Source organism: Suncus etruscus, chromosome 20 (genome assembly GCF_024139225.1).
Source record: "Suncus etruscus isolate mSunEtr1 chromosome 20, mSunEtr1.pri.cur, whole genome shotgun sequence".
Classification (NCBI taxonomy): Eukaryota; Metazoa; Chordata; class Mammalia; order Eulipotyphla; family Soricidae; genus Suncus; species Suncus etruscus.
Genome location: NC_064867.1, coordinates 43,230,113 through 43,250,110, shown reverse-complemented (window position 1 = coordinate 43,250,110; position 19,998 = coordinate 43,230,113). Strand labels below are relative to the sequence as shown.

The window sequence follows — 19,998 nt, the reverse complement described above, 5'->3', positions numbered from 1 at the left end:
ACCTGGCCCAGCTCTCCCAGGACATCTGTGAGCAGAACCAGAACCTGGAGCTGCCCTACACCTGCCTAGACCCAACAGTGGTGGAAAACACTCACCCAGTAACCACCCGTCCCCCACCCCCTGTTCCCACCACCTCATCCCCTCTCAATAAAGGGCCAGACTGACAGACCCAGGCTTGTGTTTGAAGTGGGACATTTTTTTGAAAAACAGGCATGGGCAGGGGAGGGCATGCTAGATGGAAATGCTGTTCTCGATGAGCACCGGGTCCAGGTAGTAGTAGGGGATGGGCAAACACTTGTTGCGCTGGCGGATGTTGTGTGAGATGACCATCAGGCGCTGGCGGAAGGTCTCCATGCTCCTTCGTGGAACCTCCTCCACAAAGTGGATGTCGGGGAAGTGGCCCAGCAGTCTCTGAGGGCCCAGAGAACCAATTGGCATCAAGCGGTCAAGTTACCCAACCCTCCATGATCCCCACATAGCAGCCTTGCTCTCTGCGCTCAACACACCCTTGGTCTTGGCTCTCAGCTCCCAGCCAACTGCCCCTCCCCTGCCACCTGCCACCTGCCACAGAGCACCTTGTCATCAGGCTCACGACTGAGTGTCCAAAGCACCAGGAGAATGATGCAAGTGGTCTTCACATCAGGCAACGTGTTCATGTATATCTCCTCAGTGGTTAGACCCTTGGCCTGCATGGGTGGGTTCCTCATGGAGGATGGGAAATTGGGCATCCAGGAGGTGAATTCTAACTGCAGGTGGGAAGAGGAAGGTTTGAGTCAAAGAGGAACCCCAGACCCTGGTCTAAATTACGCCTGGGATGGAAGCTAGGCCTGGCTTTGAGACCAATGGTGGGCTGGACCAGGATTATAGGGGACATTGGGTTTGAGGTAGGTTGGGGATGAAAGCTCGATCAGGCCTGAAGCTAGGACAGGGTTGGGAAACTCTGGTACCTGCCCCGTGTTGACAGCTGCATGCTTGGCGGAGCAGGTGTAAATGACAATGGTGACGTATCTGATCAGTTCAGGCACTGTCCGCAAGCAGGTGGGGAAGCCTGAGGGAGCGGGAAGGCACAAGAGCATCAGTCCTGCCCTGGGCCTGGCTGCTCCACAGGAGACCTCCAGACACAGCCCCCCACATGCCCCATCTCTGTGGCCACCTCCCTCCCTTCATTCTGCCAGCCTGGACCTCCATAGCAACCTATGCCCACCCCTTGGGCACAGCCCATTTCATCCTCAACCGAACTCAACTTTTGGTGTTCTCTGAGGCTATGTCAGGCACCTGCCGAGCATGGAGGAGCTTTAGATCTCTGCTCCAGCCCCTCTTGGATTCCAGGAATCAGGGCAGTGGGGAAAGGCCCAAAGGGATCCTAGCTTTCAGCCCTGGCTCAGCACCTCGCCCTATGCTATCCCACCCTTTCTGCAAGACTGCACGTCCCAGGTGGTTCCACCTCCCATCTGACTCAGCAACTCCTGTTTCTTTCCGTAGCTACATTGAGCAATGGGTCTTGCTCTCCTGGTGACCCCAGGTTTCAAACCAGGCCCACCTTCAAACTAGATCCTTCCTGTGCTTCCCAAAACTGCTCGCCCTTTCAGGCTCCCAATTCAAGGAACAACATGCACTCCCATTCAGTTACAAAAGCCCAAACCCTGGAGCTTGCCTTTCATCCCCTCACCAAGCCCGCTACTAAATCTCAACTAGTCACCAAATGTTGTTTCTGGCCCCACCAGGTCTGGAGCTCTTGTTATTTCCAGATTCCCCTTCAGAATATCACAACAGATTCCCAAATCTTTCCTCACTTGCTGGTAACATCTAATTGTGCACAGAGACATCACATCTGCTTGCTTTCACTCTGGTGCTCTGAGTAATTCTAAACTCCGCCATTGCTCAAGCTTTGGCCTTAGCCCTGCCAGGAACCTACTCAAGTGTAGGACCTGGAAGCAGCTCCCAGAATTCCCTGTGCTGCTCTGGCTCTCACACTTCCCATATGGACTCCCCAAGATCACTTCACACGCACACCCCACCCACCTCCAGTCTACAGGTCTTATCTAAAGTTTAATCATATTAGACCTCAACTAAATAACGTCTGCCTACCACCTCTCAATGACATGCCTCTCTTGGCTTCTTGTGACCCCTCCCCAAGCATTCCTCCAAACTGGGTTAATGCTGCTTAGAGTGGGAACTCCAGCTTCCTTGGGCAGATGCCCCCAGAGGTTTGAGGGTACTCTTTTTGTCCTGTTCCCTCTGGCCTCCCTAGTAACAGATGGTAGGGTTTCACTAACTATTTGGTGAGTGAGTGAACACCCAAGTGGTCTGTCCACAGAGGCCAAAGAGCCAGAGAGCCATCCCAGCATGTCCTGGGAGTCCAAGAGATAGCACAACAGGTAAGGCATTTATTTGCCTTGAATGTGGCCTACCTGACTTCAATCCCTGGCATCCCATATGGCCCCCTGATTTCCGAGTGCAGAGCCAGGAGTGACCCATGAGCATCATTGGATGTGGCCAATAAAAAAAGGAATGAGGCTTCTCTCATTCTCCCATTACACACACACACACACACACACACACACACACACACACACACACACACACACACACACACACCCCTCTTCTAGTTGAGCTAAAGTCCATAAATATTTGTTTCTTGAGTAGGGAATGATGCCCCTTTAAGTCTGACAGCCCCAGATCTCAGACAGGGACTAATTGCCTGCCATGCTCCAGGCTCTCAGTAGACTCATCAGAATCCCAGCACAGGGTTAAAGAGATTTTTAAACAGTGGAGGACATGCTGGGCATACAGGAGTCCCCACAAGATTCAACATCAGGCATCTCAGAGTCTCTCAGCACCACCAAGAGTGACTGCTGGGTCTTCAACTCTGACTTCCCCACAAAAGGAAGCCCTTGGACAGTGACTTGTCCTCCTTCACTCCCCAAGGAAATAAGCTCCAATGCCCTTGGATAAGCCCATCCCACAGTTCTATCCCTCCTGAGTGCCCAGAGGCTGCGATCCATACCTGAGCTCTCCCGCCCCAAGAGGCACTCCTTGAATATCTCTTGTACCCAGCACTGCAACTCTGTGTCAGCCTCCACGGCTGCATCGCATGGGTAATAGTAGGTGATGACCTCGGTCACGTACCTAGTTTGGGGACAGGGAGCCCATGAATACTCTACCAACTCTTCTTCCACTTTTCCTGGAAGACTTTGGCTTTAGCTCGTTCAGAGCACCCCCAAGCCTGCTGATATGTAGAAGGTGTGAGGTGGAGGTGGCACTGGCAGCTGGCAAGGTCAGATTGAGGAATGCTTCCTCATTAGAATCAGAGGGCATCCCTAGGCAGCTCAGAGAGTCCAGAAGGGGTCTGACTGGTGGATACAGGCTAGAATCAAAGCCTGGAAGGCCCACAGCCCTCCCTGGATCCTCCAGAGGTGAATCCCTGTGGCAGACACTCAGCCTTGGGTGCTGGGAAACTCCTACCCTATTCCCAACACCTCAAGGTATCCACCCAAGTATCACTCACTGTTGTCCCAACCTCACCTCTCCAAGGCATCCCACACCGCCAGGCTGTCATCACGGTAATAATATCTCGGCAGGTCCTGCACCCCACGCTCCACAAAGTCATTGGGGAGATAGAGGCTTTCATAGGTGATCTTTGACAGACCCCGCACCATGACCTCAGCGAAGCCCTCCAGGCCCAGGGACATGGCCTGTAGGGAGGAAGCAGACCCTGGAATCCCCTCGAAGAAGGCTGCATTCCCCCATACAATCCAGTGAGTGCCCTCCAACCTCCTCCTGGGACCCCTCACTCTCCACACCAGCAAGGCCAGCTCCCCACAAGGTCCCTTGTAAACACAACTCCCACCTGAAATGGTTCCTTTCCTCCACACCCCTTCATGACTTAAATTTAGGCAAGTGAAAAATTCTGATTTTAATTAACAGCCAAAGTCAAAAGGAATTCTTATTGGGATTGGGGAAATAAGTCTTACCCTCGCAGAGAGTCCACCCTCATTAAGGAGGAGGGCCCGCCCAATGCTGTTGATCTGAATAGTAAATCTAGTGTGAGGGATGAGAAGCTGTGGAGAGAAAGCAGGGGGCAATGGGAAGAGATTAATTTTAGGTATGCCAGGGGACATAGGTAGGGGTTGGGGTGCATCCTTGCACACAACCTATCCAGCCTTGATCCCTGCCATTACATGTCCCCCAGGGCATCACAGGACTGTCCCTGGCTCCACATAACCAGAGCAGCGCTGAGTCCTCAGGCCCTTATATTAAACTGCAGTCAGTAGACTTCGAGTCAACAAGAGTGGCTCCAGATCCCTTGAACGCCACTGGAGAGAGCCCCCCCAAAAAAAAAAAAAAAAAATATTGAAGTTAGCTCCCAAACAACCTCAGCACCCGCATTTCAGAAACACCCCTCATATCAGGAAGTCTTATCCTCAGCCCTCTCTGTGGCTCCTCCGGCTGCCTCCCTGTTGTTAACAAGAAGCCCTGAGGACGAAGAGCTGCCGGAAAGGCTCCATCACCCAAGCACACACCTTGTAGAGGGGGTGGCACATGGGAAGCTGCCTAAAGACAGCCAGGCAATAGGCCTCAGCCATGAGGTGGGTCTCCAGCAGATGGGAGATGGCTTCGTGGCAATAGAACTCCGCATAGCGCACCCAAGTCTTGGCCAGCAGCCAGTCCCACTCGGAGTCACTGGGCAGGAAAATGGGGCAATCAGGTCCGGGGGTCTGGCTTAGCTGGGGGTAGAAAAAAAAAAAGAACATATTAAGTGAGGATAGAGAAATTAGCACAAATGCCCCGACTAGTCGGGGCCTGCAGAGAAGAGTACAAACTCAATCCCTAACTCCTGACCCCGAGTCCTTTGAGCTAGTCTGGCCTTTCCTCCTTCTTCACATTTGCAGCTGTTGTTCCATCTGCCTATAGAACCTTCCCCCGTACACCCTGTCCTTTTCTCTACACAACAGTTTCCACTCCCTCTTCAGGAATGTGCTCACAAGCGGATTCCTCTGAAAAGCTTTCCTTATTTCAATCCCACGGCCCTCACATACAGCTAGCTACCAGGTAGGTTGGGTGCTACACAAGCCAAGGATACCTGATTCCCAGAGAGAAGGAGGGACTGAAATCCAGTCTACCCTGAGCCACTAATGATTGGGAAGGAGCAGGGCCAGGTTGCTCAACCCCAGAGAGGACAAAGGGAATATTAGGTGAGGTCAGAGAAACTGGTACAAACACCCTAACTTGCAAAAGGAAGGCAGAGAGGATTCTAAGAATGGAAAAACTCTATTCTTTTTATTGGGGGGACCACACCCGGCAGTACTCAGGGGTTTCTCCTGGCACTGCACTTCAGACATCACTCCTGGCAGGCTCAGGGAACCATATGGGATGCCAGAGGTTGAACCCAGATTCGTCCTGGATCAGCCATGTGCAAGGCAAACGCCCTATCGCTGTGCTATCTCTCCATCCCAAAACTCCTCTCTTAACTCCATTCTCTCTGTGCCCTGAACTTTTCCTAATTTAGACTTGACCCTGGTGGAGGTCTGGAACTGAAACATCCATCTCAGTTCCTTTTTCTGCCAAACTCTTTGAGTCTTCTCAAGGCAGCAACCAAGTCTGATGAGGCCTGGCCATAACAGAGGTTGATTTATCAAATGAATGGATGAACAGAATCATCCAATCATGCTCCCATCTGGTCTCTGTTGAGCCCCCAGAATCCAAGTTCATGAACAGGTATACAAACACTGTGGCAGCCCACGGATGTATGCACACTAGGATGCGTACACACTAGTAGAGTACACACCTGTACTTTACTCTCATAGCCACATACCAGATTCACTTCTGGCCACACACACAGACATGAATATCTATGAATATAGGTACATTAACAGAAGCACCAATACTTAGACACAGATGTAAACAGACTCCTGCAGGTACGTACCCACAGGTACATCCATCTCAAATGCACACAAGCCTGACCCAGTAACCATTCAAGGGACATTTAAGAACACACATCGCCCCACGTTTGCCTGCATTCACACACATTCACGCACATGAATTGGCAACACCTTGATACCATAACCAAGGCCAGCACCCAAGTACCTGGATGGCGATAGGCATCAAGTTCCCTTCCGGGCCCAAGTGCAGCAGGCAGAGAGGGGCGCAGTGGTGTTGTTTCTGGCCGTTGAGCTCCACCGTGGGGATGCCTTCCAGAATCTGATAGTCTGCCAAGTAGATGTTCCCCTTCTGCAGGGGAGCTGTGGTTGAGCCGGCACCGATAAGGGGCACCAGGGTCCCAGAGCTTGGGGACAGAGTTCTCCAACCCCACACCCCACATACAAGTTAGTGGCCAGCATGTGGCCCTCAGTATGGTGAAGGTGGGGAGAAATGGGTATTCCCAGGTGGTGGGGAAGCAGAGAGGTGGGGATCTCCACAGGAAAAAGCCTCACCTCTAGCTCTGCTTGCAGACACGTCCCCTCTCCCAGGAAAGAACACACCATGTCATCTGTGACAGGGAACTTGTCTGGGATCCTATGGCAGCGGCGGAGCACGACTGGGTTGATGCCATTGAGGTACTGGTAGCCAAAAAAGCAGTCTTCTGCCCAGTGCTCCACTACATACTCTGAGGGACCATGAGGGGGTGTCGCAATGAGACTGGGCCCCCCCTGAAAGAGGCATGGGGCCGGAGAAAGGCAATGCATGCCCCAGAAGTCCAGAGGGAAACCAAACACCCTCACCCCACTCTTCTCCAGCTAGGCAGTGGGTCCTAGGGAGGCATTTTCCTCAGGAACCCCTAACCTCTTGCCCGTATCTCCTCACATTCAATCGGGGTCACCCCGCTGCATACCAGAAGTGACTGTCTTGGTGGCCGGGAAAATTTTCTTAATGTCCTTCAGTCTCTTCCACGACTGTTTCCTGTCCAGCATGCCGCGCACTTTGAGGGCCAAGGACCTGGGACACAAGATTGCAGATGTGGCCCCCAGTGAGGCTGCAGCCCCCCACTTCTCCCAGACCTTGCTCTTGGGGTCTGGCTTTCTGGCCTCTGGGTGTAGCCTCTTAGACCAATCTTTAGCTCCCTCAACTTTGCCAACCATTCCCCCTTGAGCTGGACGGCTCTGAGGCCATTCTTGGGGGGTCTCGCCTCCCCAAGACTCACATGGGTGCCAGGCGGTAAAAGAAAGAGGCTGTTTTGATGAAGGAGAAGCGGAGATTTGAGTTCAGGAACCTGGTGGCCTTGATGTTGATGAGAATGGGGAACCCGGGGATGTAGCCATTCCATCTGTGGGAAGGAGAGGAATACTGGGGTGGGCACCCTGGCAGAGGGCAGGAAGGGGGCAGAGGGCAGGAAGGGCAGCCGAGGGTCCTTACTCAGGCCTGTTGGGGTTTCTTCGAACTGGAGGGCAGTAACTCGGGATGTTTACATAGTTGGGAAGGCCAGGAACAAAGACTCTCCAACTGCAGAGAGATGTCAAGACAGTGAGCCCTGGTGTCCACCTGCCATCCCCAAGGGCCATCGCTGGCCCCTGACTGCCCACACCCCTCTGTCCCTCCCTCACTGGTAGAGGTCCTGCTTGGCTCTGATCTCCTCCCGTCGATGCTCCAGAAGGATCGGGAGAGTGTCCTCTGCGGCCGTCTTTCCTGCAGGGAGACCAAGGGAGCTTCAAGATCTGAGGCCTGGGCCTTTCCCACCTGCCCCTGCTCATGCAGGGGACCCACATCCAAGGATGTAAAAACTCAGATTTTTATTTGTTTATTTATTTTGATCTTTGGGCCACACCCAGCTGCACTCAAGGGTTACTCCTGGCTCTACACTCAGAAATTGCTCCTGGCAGGCTCAGGGGACCATATGGGATGCCGGGAATTGAACTTGGGTCCATATGGGTCTGTCACTTACAATGCAAATGCCCTACCACTGTGCTATCTCTCCAGCCCCAAACTCAAATAAAAATATCATGGGCCACTCTCGGCACCCTCACTTTACCCCTCATGATGAACTCTACACCTCATGATGTCCCTCTTCTAAGCCCACTGAATAGCTTACAGTTACTCTGAGAAATGACACCTTTCAAACCTTATATACCGATATATTCCTGCTGAAGAACAACCTTATGAGGCCAGTGACTGGCCACAATCAATTCAAACAATTCAAACTCACAATATGGTCTCATTTCCAAGAACCAAAACCTAGAGCAATCAAGTTTTGTTTATCTTTTTTTTTTTCACCAGGTAAGCAAAAATTCTTTGATTGCCAAAACCTGCTCTAAGACTCTAAGGGCCAGAACTATAGTACAGGGGGGTAGGGCGCTTCCTTGCCAATCCATATTTGCTTTCTGACATCTCATAAGGTCCCCCAAACCCCTCCGGGAGTGATCCTTGAGCACAGAGACAGAGTAAGCCTTGAGCAAAGTCAGGTGTAGAAGAAAAAAAGAACTTGCTCTAAATTTACTAGAGTCTTTATCCAATCTTTCCTGGGTATCAAAACTTTTGTTATAGAAGCTTTTGTTGTTTTGCTTTGTTCTTTGGGTCACATCCAGTGGCATTCAGAGGTTACTCCTGGCTCTGTGTTCAGAAATGGACCCTGGCTGGCTTGGGGGACCATATGGGATACAGGGATTTGAACTATCCTGGATCAGCTGCTTGCAAGACAAATGCCCTACCTCTGTGCTATCTCTCTGGTCCCTAGGAGCATTATTATATTTAATTCAGAGTGCCCTAATAGTATAGTCAATAATATTTGGTGTGTACTTTTATATATGTATTTTCCTATTTACACACACCATATATTATTGACTATTGTCAATATTGTTGGAGGAGACCAGGAATCAGAAAGACATAGCCAAGGCCGAAGCCATAGTACAGAAGGTGGAGTGCTTGCCTTGCACATAGCTAATCCAGGTTTGATCCCTGATATCCCAGATGTTCCTTCAAGCACCACCAGGAGAAATTCCTGAGTGCAGGACCAGGAGTAACCCCTGAGCATCACCAGGTATGACCCAAAACCAACCAACCAACCAAACAAACAAACAAACAGAGACACACACAAAAACCCCAACATAACCACTGGTTGACCCACATCTTGGAAAAAATTCCTTAGAATATCCACATTACCCATTGTTCCCCTGATGGGAGAGTATTCCTGGATGAAACCTTGAGAGAACACAGTATTGTTGAGGCCATCTAACTACATCCAGTTATAGCTTCTATATAAACTCAAGATTCTAGTGGTGGATGGGCTGGACTGGAGCGACGATGCAGTGAGTAGGGCACTTAACTGTGGGTATTCCCTTCCCAACTTCTTATTTATCCCACCTGAATGATCAGAACTGTCCACACATGGAATGGGCGGGTAGAGGCTGACTTGGGGGGAGAGAGGAAGTAAGAAGGAGAATTAGAGTCAGCAAAGGATTCAGCATCAGATTCAGCATTAGCAACTGGGCATCAGCAAAGCAGCAGCAGCAGTAGCATCAGCGAAGGGAGTTAGTCAGCAAGGGAGTCTGGAAAAAGCAGCTGAAAGAAAGACAGAGACCAAGAAAGCCAGAAGGAGTAGAGAAGTGGCTGCTAGGAAAAGGCTTAGCATAGAAGCCATGTGAGGAAATGTAGATGTTAAGTTGGGACCGTGAAATCAAGCTGGCTGACTCCTGGAACTTCATCTGACTGCTTTGGGAGTTTCTCTGTATCACCCTGCAACCTTCAGACCCGTCAGGCCATAGGGGCTGTGGGAGCAAGACCAAGCCAAGAAAGGCCTCACCATTCCCTTACCAACTCTAGGACTCTTTGATTTATATTAAAACAACACTTAAAACCTTGCACGCAAATGACCTGGATTCAATCTCCAGCATCTCATATGGTCCCCAGGGCCTGCCAGGAGTTATTTTTAAGAACAGAGCCAGGAGTGACCCCTGAACACTATCGGCTGTGGCCTAAAAACAACAACAAACTCTGATAGTGTGGTAACACAAGACTAGTTTTATAAGTAGTTTTGTAAGTTTGGTCCAGTTTATGGGCCAAATTTTTCACATACATGCATATGCATATTATGAATCTATATACATATGTATTTGCAGCTTCTAAATAAAATCAGAATTTCAAAATGTGTCCAGCGCCAGAGATAGTACAACAGATAGGACTCATGCCTTGTATGTAATCAACCTAGGATTGATCCTTAGCACACCATATGGTCCGCTGAGCCCTCTAGGAGTAATACCTAAACTCAGAACCAGTAGTAATCCCTGCACAGCACCGGATATGGCCCAAAAGTAGAACAATGAAAATGCTTCTGGCCTAATAGTTTCAGCATGGTGTTCTATCCACAAACTCTTCAGACGTATATATGTTACTTTATAATATATTATATATTACTTTATACATATAAATATATAAATTATATAGTTATTATCTATTATATTTTTACTTATGTAATTTATATATATATATATATACTTTGTATATTTTTTTTTTGTTTAAGACCATACCTGATGATATTCAGGGGATACTCCTACCTCTGAGCTCAGAAACTTCTACTCCTAACGGTGCTCGGGGGAACCATATGAGGTGGCAGAAATTTTCCACAGGTTAGTTAGATGAGCTATATGCAAGGTACAGCATTCTTGCTGTACCACAGCTCTGGACCCTTTCCAACGTATCTTACAAGAAGAAGCAGTGGTCTGAGATCTGAACCCAGGCAGTCTGACCACTCACCCAGTACCTACCAATAGTGAAACTTTAAAAAAATTTCTCAGAGAGTATATTGTTGGATTTTCTCAGCAGTCCTATAAAACAACCTTAGAGTTTAGGCTGATTTTATTAATGAGATTGCTGAGGCTTGGAAGAATAATTGTTTGTCTGGGTGGGTGGGGGGGTCCTCCACACTGGAAAGTACTCAGGGGCTATTCTGTTGTCCTAGCTCTGTACTCAGAAGTGACCTCTAGTGGTGTTTAAGAGGTCATGTGTGGTGCCAGGGATTTGAACAGGGTAGGCTCCTTGCAAGGCAAGCATCTTGACCCCTGTAATAACTCCCTGGCCACTTGAAAACCTAAGGAAATGTATCCCAGTGTTCTCTGAGATAAAAGTCCAGGTTATTTTGGGGATCAAAGATATAGTCTTGTGGTAGGGCACTTGCCTTGCAAGTAGCCAACTAAGTCATTTCCAATATCCCCTTTGGTCACCTGAGCCCCGCCAGGAGCAATGCCTGGACACTGAGCAGGAGTAAGCCCTAAGCAAGTTAGGTATGACCTAAGTACAAAAATAAAACAAGCAAACTACAAATTTCTGTTCTTTTGACAGTGTCCTGGCTGCCAATCCCAGTTGGCATGTTTCTAATTGCTTCAATACCAGTCTTCCTTCCCAACACCCTCTACCATCTCCCTCCCTTCCATTTGCTACAACTCTATGCTTCAGGTGAACCCTGACCTCCAGGGGCCCCAGTGCCCCAGCCCCTTAGATTGGCTTCACCCACAGGGTGGAGATGTTCCCTCCTTAGAGGGCCAGCGAGTGACTCAAGTCTCCCTGCCCTGGTATTGCATGGCAGCTGCTCCACCCAACACCATTTCTGCCTGGCCACCCCACGTCACCCTTCCCCTGCTGCCATGCATTTGAGACCTACCAATGGGAAGAAACCTCCCTCAAGGAGGGAATTTCCCACCAGTTTTGGGTCTCTTCCCCAGCTCAGGAACTACTCCTAGTGGTACTCTGAGCACCATATTGGGTGCTAGAAATTTAACACAACATGGAAGGCACATTTTTCTTGCTGTACTATGGCTCTAAACCCTTTCATAGTCATCTTACAAGGAGAAGCAGCGGTCTGAGATCTGAACCCAGGCAGTCTGTCCCTGCTTTTTAGGAAATGTTTTTGCTATCTGGAAATGAGAGAATCAGCTATAGGGAAGAAGGACTCTAGAGATTTTCTCAGCTCTGCTTTTCTCTTATCTCCATCTATATTGAAGCAGGTCACAGGGGATAGAGTCAGGAGAAAAATTAGGACAGGAATACTGGAGAGATAGTTAAGGTAAATCAGTTGTAAGCAACCAACCCAGATTCAAACTGCAGCAGCATATATGGTCCCCCCACAAGAGCCATAAGAGTGATCCCTGAGAGAAGAGCCAGAAATAAGCCCTAAGCACAGTCAGGTATGGCACATAAACCAAAAGATAAATAAGTAAATAAATATATAAATAAATAAAACCAGAACTGGCTTCCAGTGCCCAGGTGACAGTCATGGATTAGGAAGCCGACCCCAATCTCCAGTCCAGGACTTTGACCAAGAGGGTATCTGGAGTTTAGGTTCTGGGACCGGAGTGATGGCACTAGCCTAGGTGCCTGCACTAGCCTAGGAGAGGCCGCAGTTCGATTCCCCAGCGTCCCACATGGTCCCCCAAGCCAGAAGTGATTTCTGAGCACATAGCCAGGAGTAACCCCTTAGCGTCACGGGGTGTGGCCAAAAAAAAAAAAAAGTTCAGGTTCTTTCCTCTTCCATGGAACCACCATCAAGTGGCTGGTCTTGGCAACTTGATCACGGCTCCTGGAAAACCCCAATATTTTGTATTGTAATAGGGTCTCCTATTGCAGTATAATGGAGTCTATCTGGGAGTAGAAAATGGAGGGAGGGTGATTGGAGTGCATCTTTCAGAAAAGCAGTCAATACTTGTAGTAAAAATGAGGTCCATTCCGGGGAGTGAGGGGCTCTCTGGCACAATGGAACATCCCTTCCATCTGAAGAAGGCTGATTTGGAAAACCTGGGCATCCAAACAACATGCGTGCCACCCAGAATGAACATGTTGATAAAGTGAGAGAACAAAGCGGCAGTCAGAGTTACAAGCAACCTATTGGAACCGTGGGCATACTGCTGCCCATGCAGGGCATGTTGTGGCATCCATGGTGCCTCCTATCTGGCCTAAGTTGGAAATAAAGAGTCTTTGTAGAGTCGCTGGGCTTCCAGTGGGAGTGAGGAGGTCTGTGACAGATCCTCCCCTTCATATCCCTGAGTGTTACTCATGCCTGTTCCCCAATATGCAGCCCCAAATAGCACAGGGGCTGAGAGAGCCATGTGGCTAAATTTTATGGACTCCTGAGAGTCCCTAAGGGCATTTAGATGGCTCGCTGGGACCCTGAAGTGCCCCTTCCAGGAAGGCCAGACAAGAGTATGGGCCAGTGATGAGGTGAGAGCTTACCTGTGGCCTCCCGGAGTGCCAGAGTCTGATAGCTCTCGATCCACTGGTAGGCCGGAAAGTGGTAGATGTGGCCGTTGGGTGCACAGATCTGCACGTAGTTGCAGTACCAGGAGTTCTTGGGAAAGAAGGAGTAGCGCTCCTTGTGCAGGCGGATAATGATGAGCTCCCCCAGGTCCTGCTGGCACTGCACCGTGTACTCATCCACCTAGAGAGGGCACAGGGCCAGCTGAGCAGGCACGGCTTGATCCTGGTTCCCCCAGCCTCCCACCAGCCCGGCGTCTCTCAGGGCAGGACATTTCCCCACCCTCAGGTCCAGCTCAAATCCCACAAGTAGCTCCCCTGAGCAGGGAAGGAGCCCAATCTCTCCCACTGTCATTCCCAGTTCCTGATGTCCTAGGCTCTCTCTCTCCTACCTCCTTCCTCAGTAACCTGAGTGTGCAAGAGCCATGCAGGTCTCCCCAGGACAGATCACAAAGACATCCTAATGGAGACCAGGACCTCCCAGAAGGTTCAGAGTAGGACATGTGGTCCAGCCCTTTTCCTTCCTTCCACTTATCCGTAAGATATATAGATGGGTGACCCCATAGGATCATACAGAAGTAGGTGGCTGTGTCTGAAGCACATATCAGAGCTGAGAACTGTTGACCTTACAGGATGCCATATTTTTTGGAGGGTGGTATACCCAGCAATGCTAAAAATTACTCCTGAGGGTACTCAGGGGACCATATGGGATGCCGAGAATTAAACTCAAGTTGGCTGAATGCAAGGCAAGCATCCTACCTACTGTACTCCCTTTCCAACCCCAGGCTGGTATCATTTTTTTAAAATAATATCTTTATTTAAGCACCATGTTTACAAACATGATTTTAGTTACGTTTCAGTCAGATAGGCTGGTGTCATTTTAAGTCAGAAAATGTATTGTGAAATTTAGCCCATTGCAATTAATATAGCTTAGGAAGAGTGAGTAAGCAAGGAGAGAGGGGAGAGAGAAAATGATAAAAGAAAAGAAGAGAATGATGGGAAAGGTGTGAGAAAAGAGCCAAGTAGGGAGTTGGAGTTGAAGGATGAAGTGAGCCTGGAAGAAGGCTGAAAGGTAGGGGAGAGAAGGAAAGACAAGAGAGAGGAAATATAAAGAACTGAGGAGAATGGTGGGAAATGGATGAGAAGAAAGCTAAGTCAGGAGTTGAGAATTGAGGGACTGAATGAGGGAGAAAGGAAGAAGAGGTGAGAAAAAGCCAGTGAGAGCTGAGAAATGAAAAGGGACTCAAGTCACAAACTAGGATGAAAGAAGATGAACCAGAGATCTGGAAAGGGGGAGAGATTAGGAGGCAGGAATGAGGGGCATCCAGAGACACCCTGGAACCCCACTGCTTTCAGCCTCTCTGAAGGTCTCAGCCTCTTCTGCATGCCTCCACTCTCCCTTGCTACACACACGCACACACACACACACACACACACACGTACATATCCAGATATCACAGAACACTCCTATTCACATACATATTACATACATGTACTCATATATATCATGGAAACATCCATTCACAGATACTGCCATGTATTCATTCATTCCACAAATTTCACACAAACACCACACACAATATACATACACCCGATACAAAAACACAACTTAGATGTGTGCACGCATACACATATCAGTCACACTTGCGCTTACTACACTTGTAACACACACATAAACACACACACACACACACACACACACACACACACACACACACACGCTTACCGCCCCAGTTGCGAAGTCTCTCCCAAAGTGGTTGAGCAGCTGCTTGTGGCTCTCTCCTAGAGTGCCTACAATGGTCAGCGAGATGGAGTCCATCGTCCCTGACAAGAGGTCCGAACCTGTGGCCACCTTGACCTTGTAGGTGGCCATGGCTGCTCTTCAGAAGGCACGCGTGGGGACTCGATTGCCCAAGCCAGAGGAGGGCCACACAAGGCCCAGGACAAGAGGGCCACAGAGAGGAGTAGAAGGGGCCAGCCTCCCCAATTGGAGAGGCAGGACAGGATAGTATGAGTGTCCCGCAGTGGAGGAGCCCAGAGAGGCTACTGTCCTGGAGGGAGGCCCAGAGCCAGGCAGGCCTGGGCGGGACTGGCTGGCCTAGAGAGAGAGGTGGCAAGGCCTCCAGGCTGGGCGCAGCGCCTGCCTCTGAGAGGGTGGATGGAAGATGCCTCGGATGAAGCGCTTGCCTGCAGGGTGGGGAAGCCAGTCCAGCCTGAGCCTGGGCCCCAGGGAAGTTGGGGGAGGGCCTCAGATCTTTATCAGCCTAATAAGCTCCTTCCTTCTTCCCGCCCCCATGGGCTGCAGTGCCCATGAATGCACCCCTAGAATGCAAAGTCATGGGCAGCAGCTTCCTTTCATGGGGTCAGGGACCCCAGTAGGAGGGAACTGGGCTAGCTGGCCAGGGCCATTCTTCTCTGGAAGATAGGCTGGTCATGGTGGTAGTAGAAAAGTGCCCCCCCCTTCTGACCCAGGGTCCAGAGCCCAGCCCAGATGCAATGGGGGATGCTAAGTGTCTCAGGGACTCTGGGCACCAAAGGGAAGCCACCTTCTGTTCTTTCCAGCAAGGCGGATCAGCTGAGGAGAGATTAAAGGTAGGATAGTTGCAATGACTATGAAAGAAGCTCAAGAATGGCTGTATTGGGACCAGAGCAATAGCTAGCACAGTGCTTGCCTTGCACACAGCCCACCCAGGTTTGATTCCCAGCACCCCATATGATTCCCCAAGTCCACCAGGAATAACCCCTGAGCACTGCTGGGTCTGTCTCCCCAATAATGGCCATATAATTTGCCGATTAATTGTAACAGTGAATTTTTCTCGACAATTAAAAAACAAAAATGAATGAACTATAAGTAAATGAAGATCACGATTATATTGAATGAAAAATGCCAGGCACAAAGTTCAAGAATAGGTGAAATTCTAAAGTCTGGAAAACTTAAGTCTCTTAAAATCCAAACTGAGAGCAGCTGTAGGGTAGGGGTACAGGCTGGGCTCCTGAATTGTGGAATGACTAAGTGTCCTCTGTCTTCTTCTTAGGGCTCTGTGTGCATTGAGCTATACATTATTTCTCACTTTTATAAAACACTTCACCCTTACCATAAAAAAAAAAAATACAGAGAGAGAGAGAAATTAAAAAAAAAATGAAGGCAGGAAGAGTATAATTGGGGATAAGGGTTGGGCTCCCCCAGAACGAGTTTTGTCAGGAACCAGGTCATTCACTTCATTCCACCAGCAGATATTTATGAGATAATATACATGGTGTTCTGGGCACTCTTCTGGACACTGCATATGCAATCAAGAAATAAAATATGTATGGAGCAGAGAGACAGTAAATAAGAATTTGTTTACTGACATGTTGGATATTAAGTAGTAGAGCTGACAAAGGAACTGGGATTGAGGTCTCTATTTTAATAGAATCCAGTCAGTCTTGAAGGTCAAGGTGGGACCAACCCCCAAACCAAGTTGAGTTGAGTCCTTAAGGCTAAATTCAAATTAGGAGATAGGAGAGAGGGTCAGAGCATTACTCTCAGCATCTAATAGCCAGGACCCAGGGAGAGTGAGGAGAGAGTTCTGTTCTCTCCTTCTGCCAGCCCTCTTCCCTCCTGCCTCCCAAGGATTCCTCCTGCCAACCAGGAAGCTCCGGGCCAGGTTTCTTCCCTAGTGGGAAGGTCACTTGCCTGTGACCAAGTCCGAGTCAAAGGAGGCGTGGTATCTATGTTGGAAAGAAGTTTCCAGAAAACAAAAGACTAGGCAACAAATAAGAATGAAGTGCAATTCAAATTGAATTGGAGTTGGGGCATGAAATGACTTTTTTCTTTTTTTTGGTTTTTGGGTCACACTCACCAGCAGTCAGGGGTTACTTCTGGCTCTATGCTCAGAAATCGCTCCTGGAAGGCTCAGGGGACCATATGGGATGCCGGGATTTGAACCACCGACCTTCTGCATGAAAGGCAAATGCCTTACCTCCATGCTATCTCTCCGGCCCATGAAATGACTTTTTAAGATCTGAAATCCAGAGCTCTCCTACCTTCCATCCCTTGATCAAGTCTGATAGTGATCCTTCCATGACCATTGGGACAGGCATTGTCCTTTCCTGTGGCCTCTAATGCCTGCTTCATCCCTGAGCACAACCCCCTGCTCGCTTGTCTGGCATAGGTTGTCATAGATAAGGCCCTATTTGTCAGGTCCAAACAATACAATGACCAACCTTGACCATGTTCTTGTGGGGAAAACATGACATAACCCAATCACCAAGAGAATAAAACAGTAAGTGCTGGCTGAAGGGGGTAAAAATACAGGCGATTGGGTTTGACTCCTTTATCCTAAATAAATAAAGTATAGAAAAATTTTGACATAGAGGGATTTGGGAAGAGCTCATTAAGAAGTCTTCTAAGGGAAGATATAAAGGCAGGGAGATGAGCTCATCCTAAAAATGGGGTCTTTGCATAAGCTGTTCTCTCTTGGATATGATTAAAGTTTCCTTTTCCCTCTGATCTTAACTTGGTAATTACTTTATCAAGGAGGCAAATTTAGAAAAATGTAATAGCTCACACAGCACTATAGCTAGTATCTTGTGCCCATGTCTATCTTTCCCTCAAGAATAGATTATCCAGGGCCAGAGAGATAGCATGGAGGTAAGGCCTTTCTTGCAAAAGGAAGGTGGTTCGAATCCTGGCATCCCATATGATCCCCTGTGCCTGCCAGGGGCAATTTCTGAGCATAGAGCCAGGAGTAACCCCTGACCCAAAAGCCAAAAACAAAAAAAGAAAAGAAAAAAAAGAATAGATTATCCGGGGCCAGAGAGACAGCACAGCAGTAGGGCAAATGCTTGCATGCGGCCTACCTGGGACAGACCGGGTTTGATTCCTGGCAGATCAGATGGTCCCCCAGCCTGCTAGGGGAGATTTCTGAGTGCAGAGCCAAGAGAAACCCCTGAGCACTGCTGGATGGGGCCCAAAAATAAATAAATAAATAAATAAATAAATAAATAAATAAATAAATAAATAAAGTTTCTTTAAAAATTTAAAAATAGGGGCCGGCGAGGTGGCGCTAGAGGTAAGGTGTCTGCCTTGCAAGCACTAGCCAAGGAAAGATCTCGACCACGGTTCGATCCCCCCCGGCGTCCCATATGGTCCCCCCCCCTGAAAATATGTTATGAGTGAGAGGGAGTTTCCACTATTCACTCCTAATGATTCTCATTCTAATGTTTGGGTCAGAAGAGATCGTGATGAAGACCTGATGGTGCTTTGAGTCACCAGAGTCACCCTGACAGTGCTTGAGAAGTAGGGTGTACAGGGAGCCCTGTTATGCCAGGGATCAAACTTGGAATCTCATGTGTCTGCATTTCATCTTTTAAACTATCTCTCCAGCCTTAGAAACATAATGGGACAGAAATCACTACACTAACAACTACCATGACAATGATAATGAGTGAGAGAAGTAAAATGTCTGTCTCGAATACAGGCAGGGGGTGTGGGAGGATTGAGTTGGGGGGCATTGATGGTGGGAATGTTGCATTAGTGAAGAGGGGGGTTCTTTTTATAACTGAAACCCAACTATAATCATGCTTGTAATCACGGTGTTTAAATAAAGATATTAAAAAAAAGAAACATGATGGGACAGAGGAGCAAGGAGGCAACACCACACTTGGTGGTACTCAGGGCTAACACCTGGCAAGGCTCAGGGAACCCTATAGGGTGCAAAGGATCAAGCCCAGATAGGCAGCTTTCAAGGCAGTATCCTACCCACTGTATTGTCTCCCCTGCCCCAATATGAGTCTTAATGGTTATATGAAGGATGTCAGGACAGGCAACGGAACCAATGGGGTGGGAATTAAGGTGAGGAGCATTAGATTGAAGTAAGGGTAAGTAAGGGTAAGAGAGGCAGAAGTGATGTGGGAAGGGCAGGGGTTCAAGGGATGGAGCTGATGAGGAATAAGGTGAAAGACACCCAAGCCTGGCTGGGCTGAGGTAGGTAGGAGCTGTCAGGCAGGTCAGGCTCGCCTTCTAGGGGTGCTGCTCTGCCACCCAGATGACTCTTGGGGAACACTAGGAGCTCAAAGGGGGCAAATTTGCATATTAAAATGCAAATATCTCTTGTTCACTCTCTTAGCTTCCTACTTGCTAAACACACCCCCTCCTTGACAGTGTGTTCTTAGGGGGCTTGTTAAAGCTGCAAGCTTGATGATTGATTGGGGAATTCTTGAAAGTCAGGGTCTAGGAAATCCCTCCAGACCCCACTGGACACTGAGGCCCTGGACACTAAAGGTGAGGGGCCAGCCCCAACGTTCTGATCCAATAATAAAAATCACTGGTAGGTAGGGTTCTGGCATAATAGGGTGGGAGCAGGGCCCTAGAGAAACAAGGGAAATAGCTGAGAATATAGAAGAGCTTAGTTTTCAACACAAATGATGCAAATATTCATTACCCTTCCTTCAGAAGCTGATGAGCCATTATCAATGGCTCCATGCCCCTACATCAATCAACCACTCCCCCAAAATCAGGAGTGGTGGCTCTGGGATTGATCGGGACTCACGTCTTAAGTGGAAATAATATTCTCAAGGGGAACAGAGGAGAAAGGAGTGTCAGGATGGGATGGGTGGGGCCTATGCTGGGGACCTAGGTGACATTAGGTATCAAGTTGTAGACAGGGAACTCCCCAGTTACAACCAAAACGTGAACACGATGCTCTGGGGAGGTGCTCACTGGCGGAAGAACTGGTTCTCCAGAACTCGGGTGGACCCGGAGAGCAGGAGATGCCACTGGAAGGACACGAGCTCACTGGGTTGGCTCACCATGGCCACCCACACAGGAAGTCAAGTCGTCCC

The 19,998-nt window shown here is 49.0% G+C and overlaps 1 protein-coding gene across 1 annotated transcript; it reads right to left on the bottom strand.

The window, feature by feature from the left end:
- Window positions 1–231: 231 nt before the first annotated feature.
- On the bottom strand, window positions 232–15,046 carry LOC125997996 (arachidonate 12-lipoxygenase, 12R-type). The gene is made up of 15 exons (XM_049766189.1): window positions 14,900–15,046; window positions 13,153–13,357; window positions 7,542–7,623; window positions 7,354–7,440; window positions 7,142–7,264; window positions 6,833–6,936; window positions 6,435–6,607; window positions 6,088–6,231; window positions 4,524–4,727; window positions 3,975–4,061; window positions 3,526–3,695; window positions 3,008–3,129; window positions 948–1,048; window positions 576–746; window positions 232–411 (listed from the first exon to the last, which is right to left on the bottom strand). The coding sequence occupies exons 1-15, from the start codon at window positions 15,044–15,046 to the stop codon at window positions 232–234; spliced, it is 2,100 nt and encodes a 699-aa protein (XP_049622146.1).
- Window positions 15,047–19,998: the final 4,952 nt, after the last annotated feature.

Coding starts and splice junctions, on each gene's coding strand:
- LOC125997996 (XM_049766189.1), bottom strand. CDS start 15,046: ATGGCCACCTACAAGGTCAAGGTGGCCACAGGTTCGGACCTCTTGTCA. Junction 7,624..13,152: donor GGCACTCCGGGAGGCCACAG/GTAAGCTCTCAC, acceptor GTCTCCCTGCAG/GAAAGACGGCCGCAGAGGAC. Junction 1,049..3,007: donor CTTGGGGCGGGAGAGCTCAG/GTATGGATCGCA, acceptor CCGCTCCCTCAG/GCTTCCCCACCTGCTTGCGG.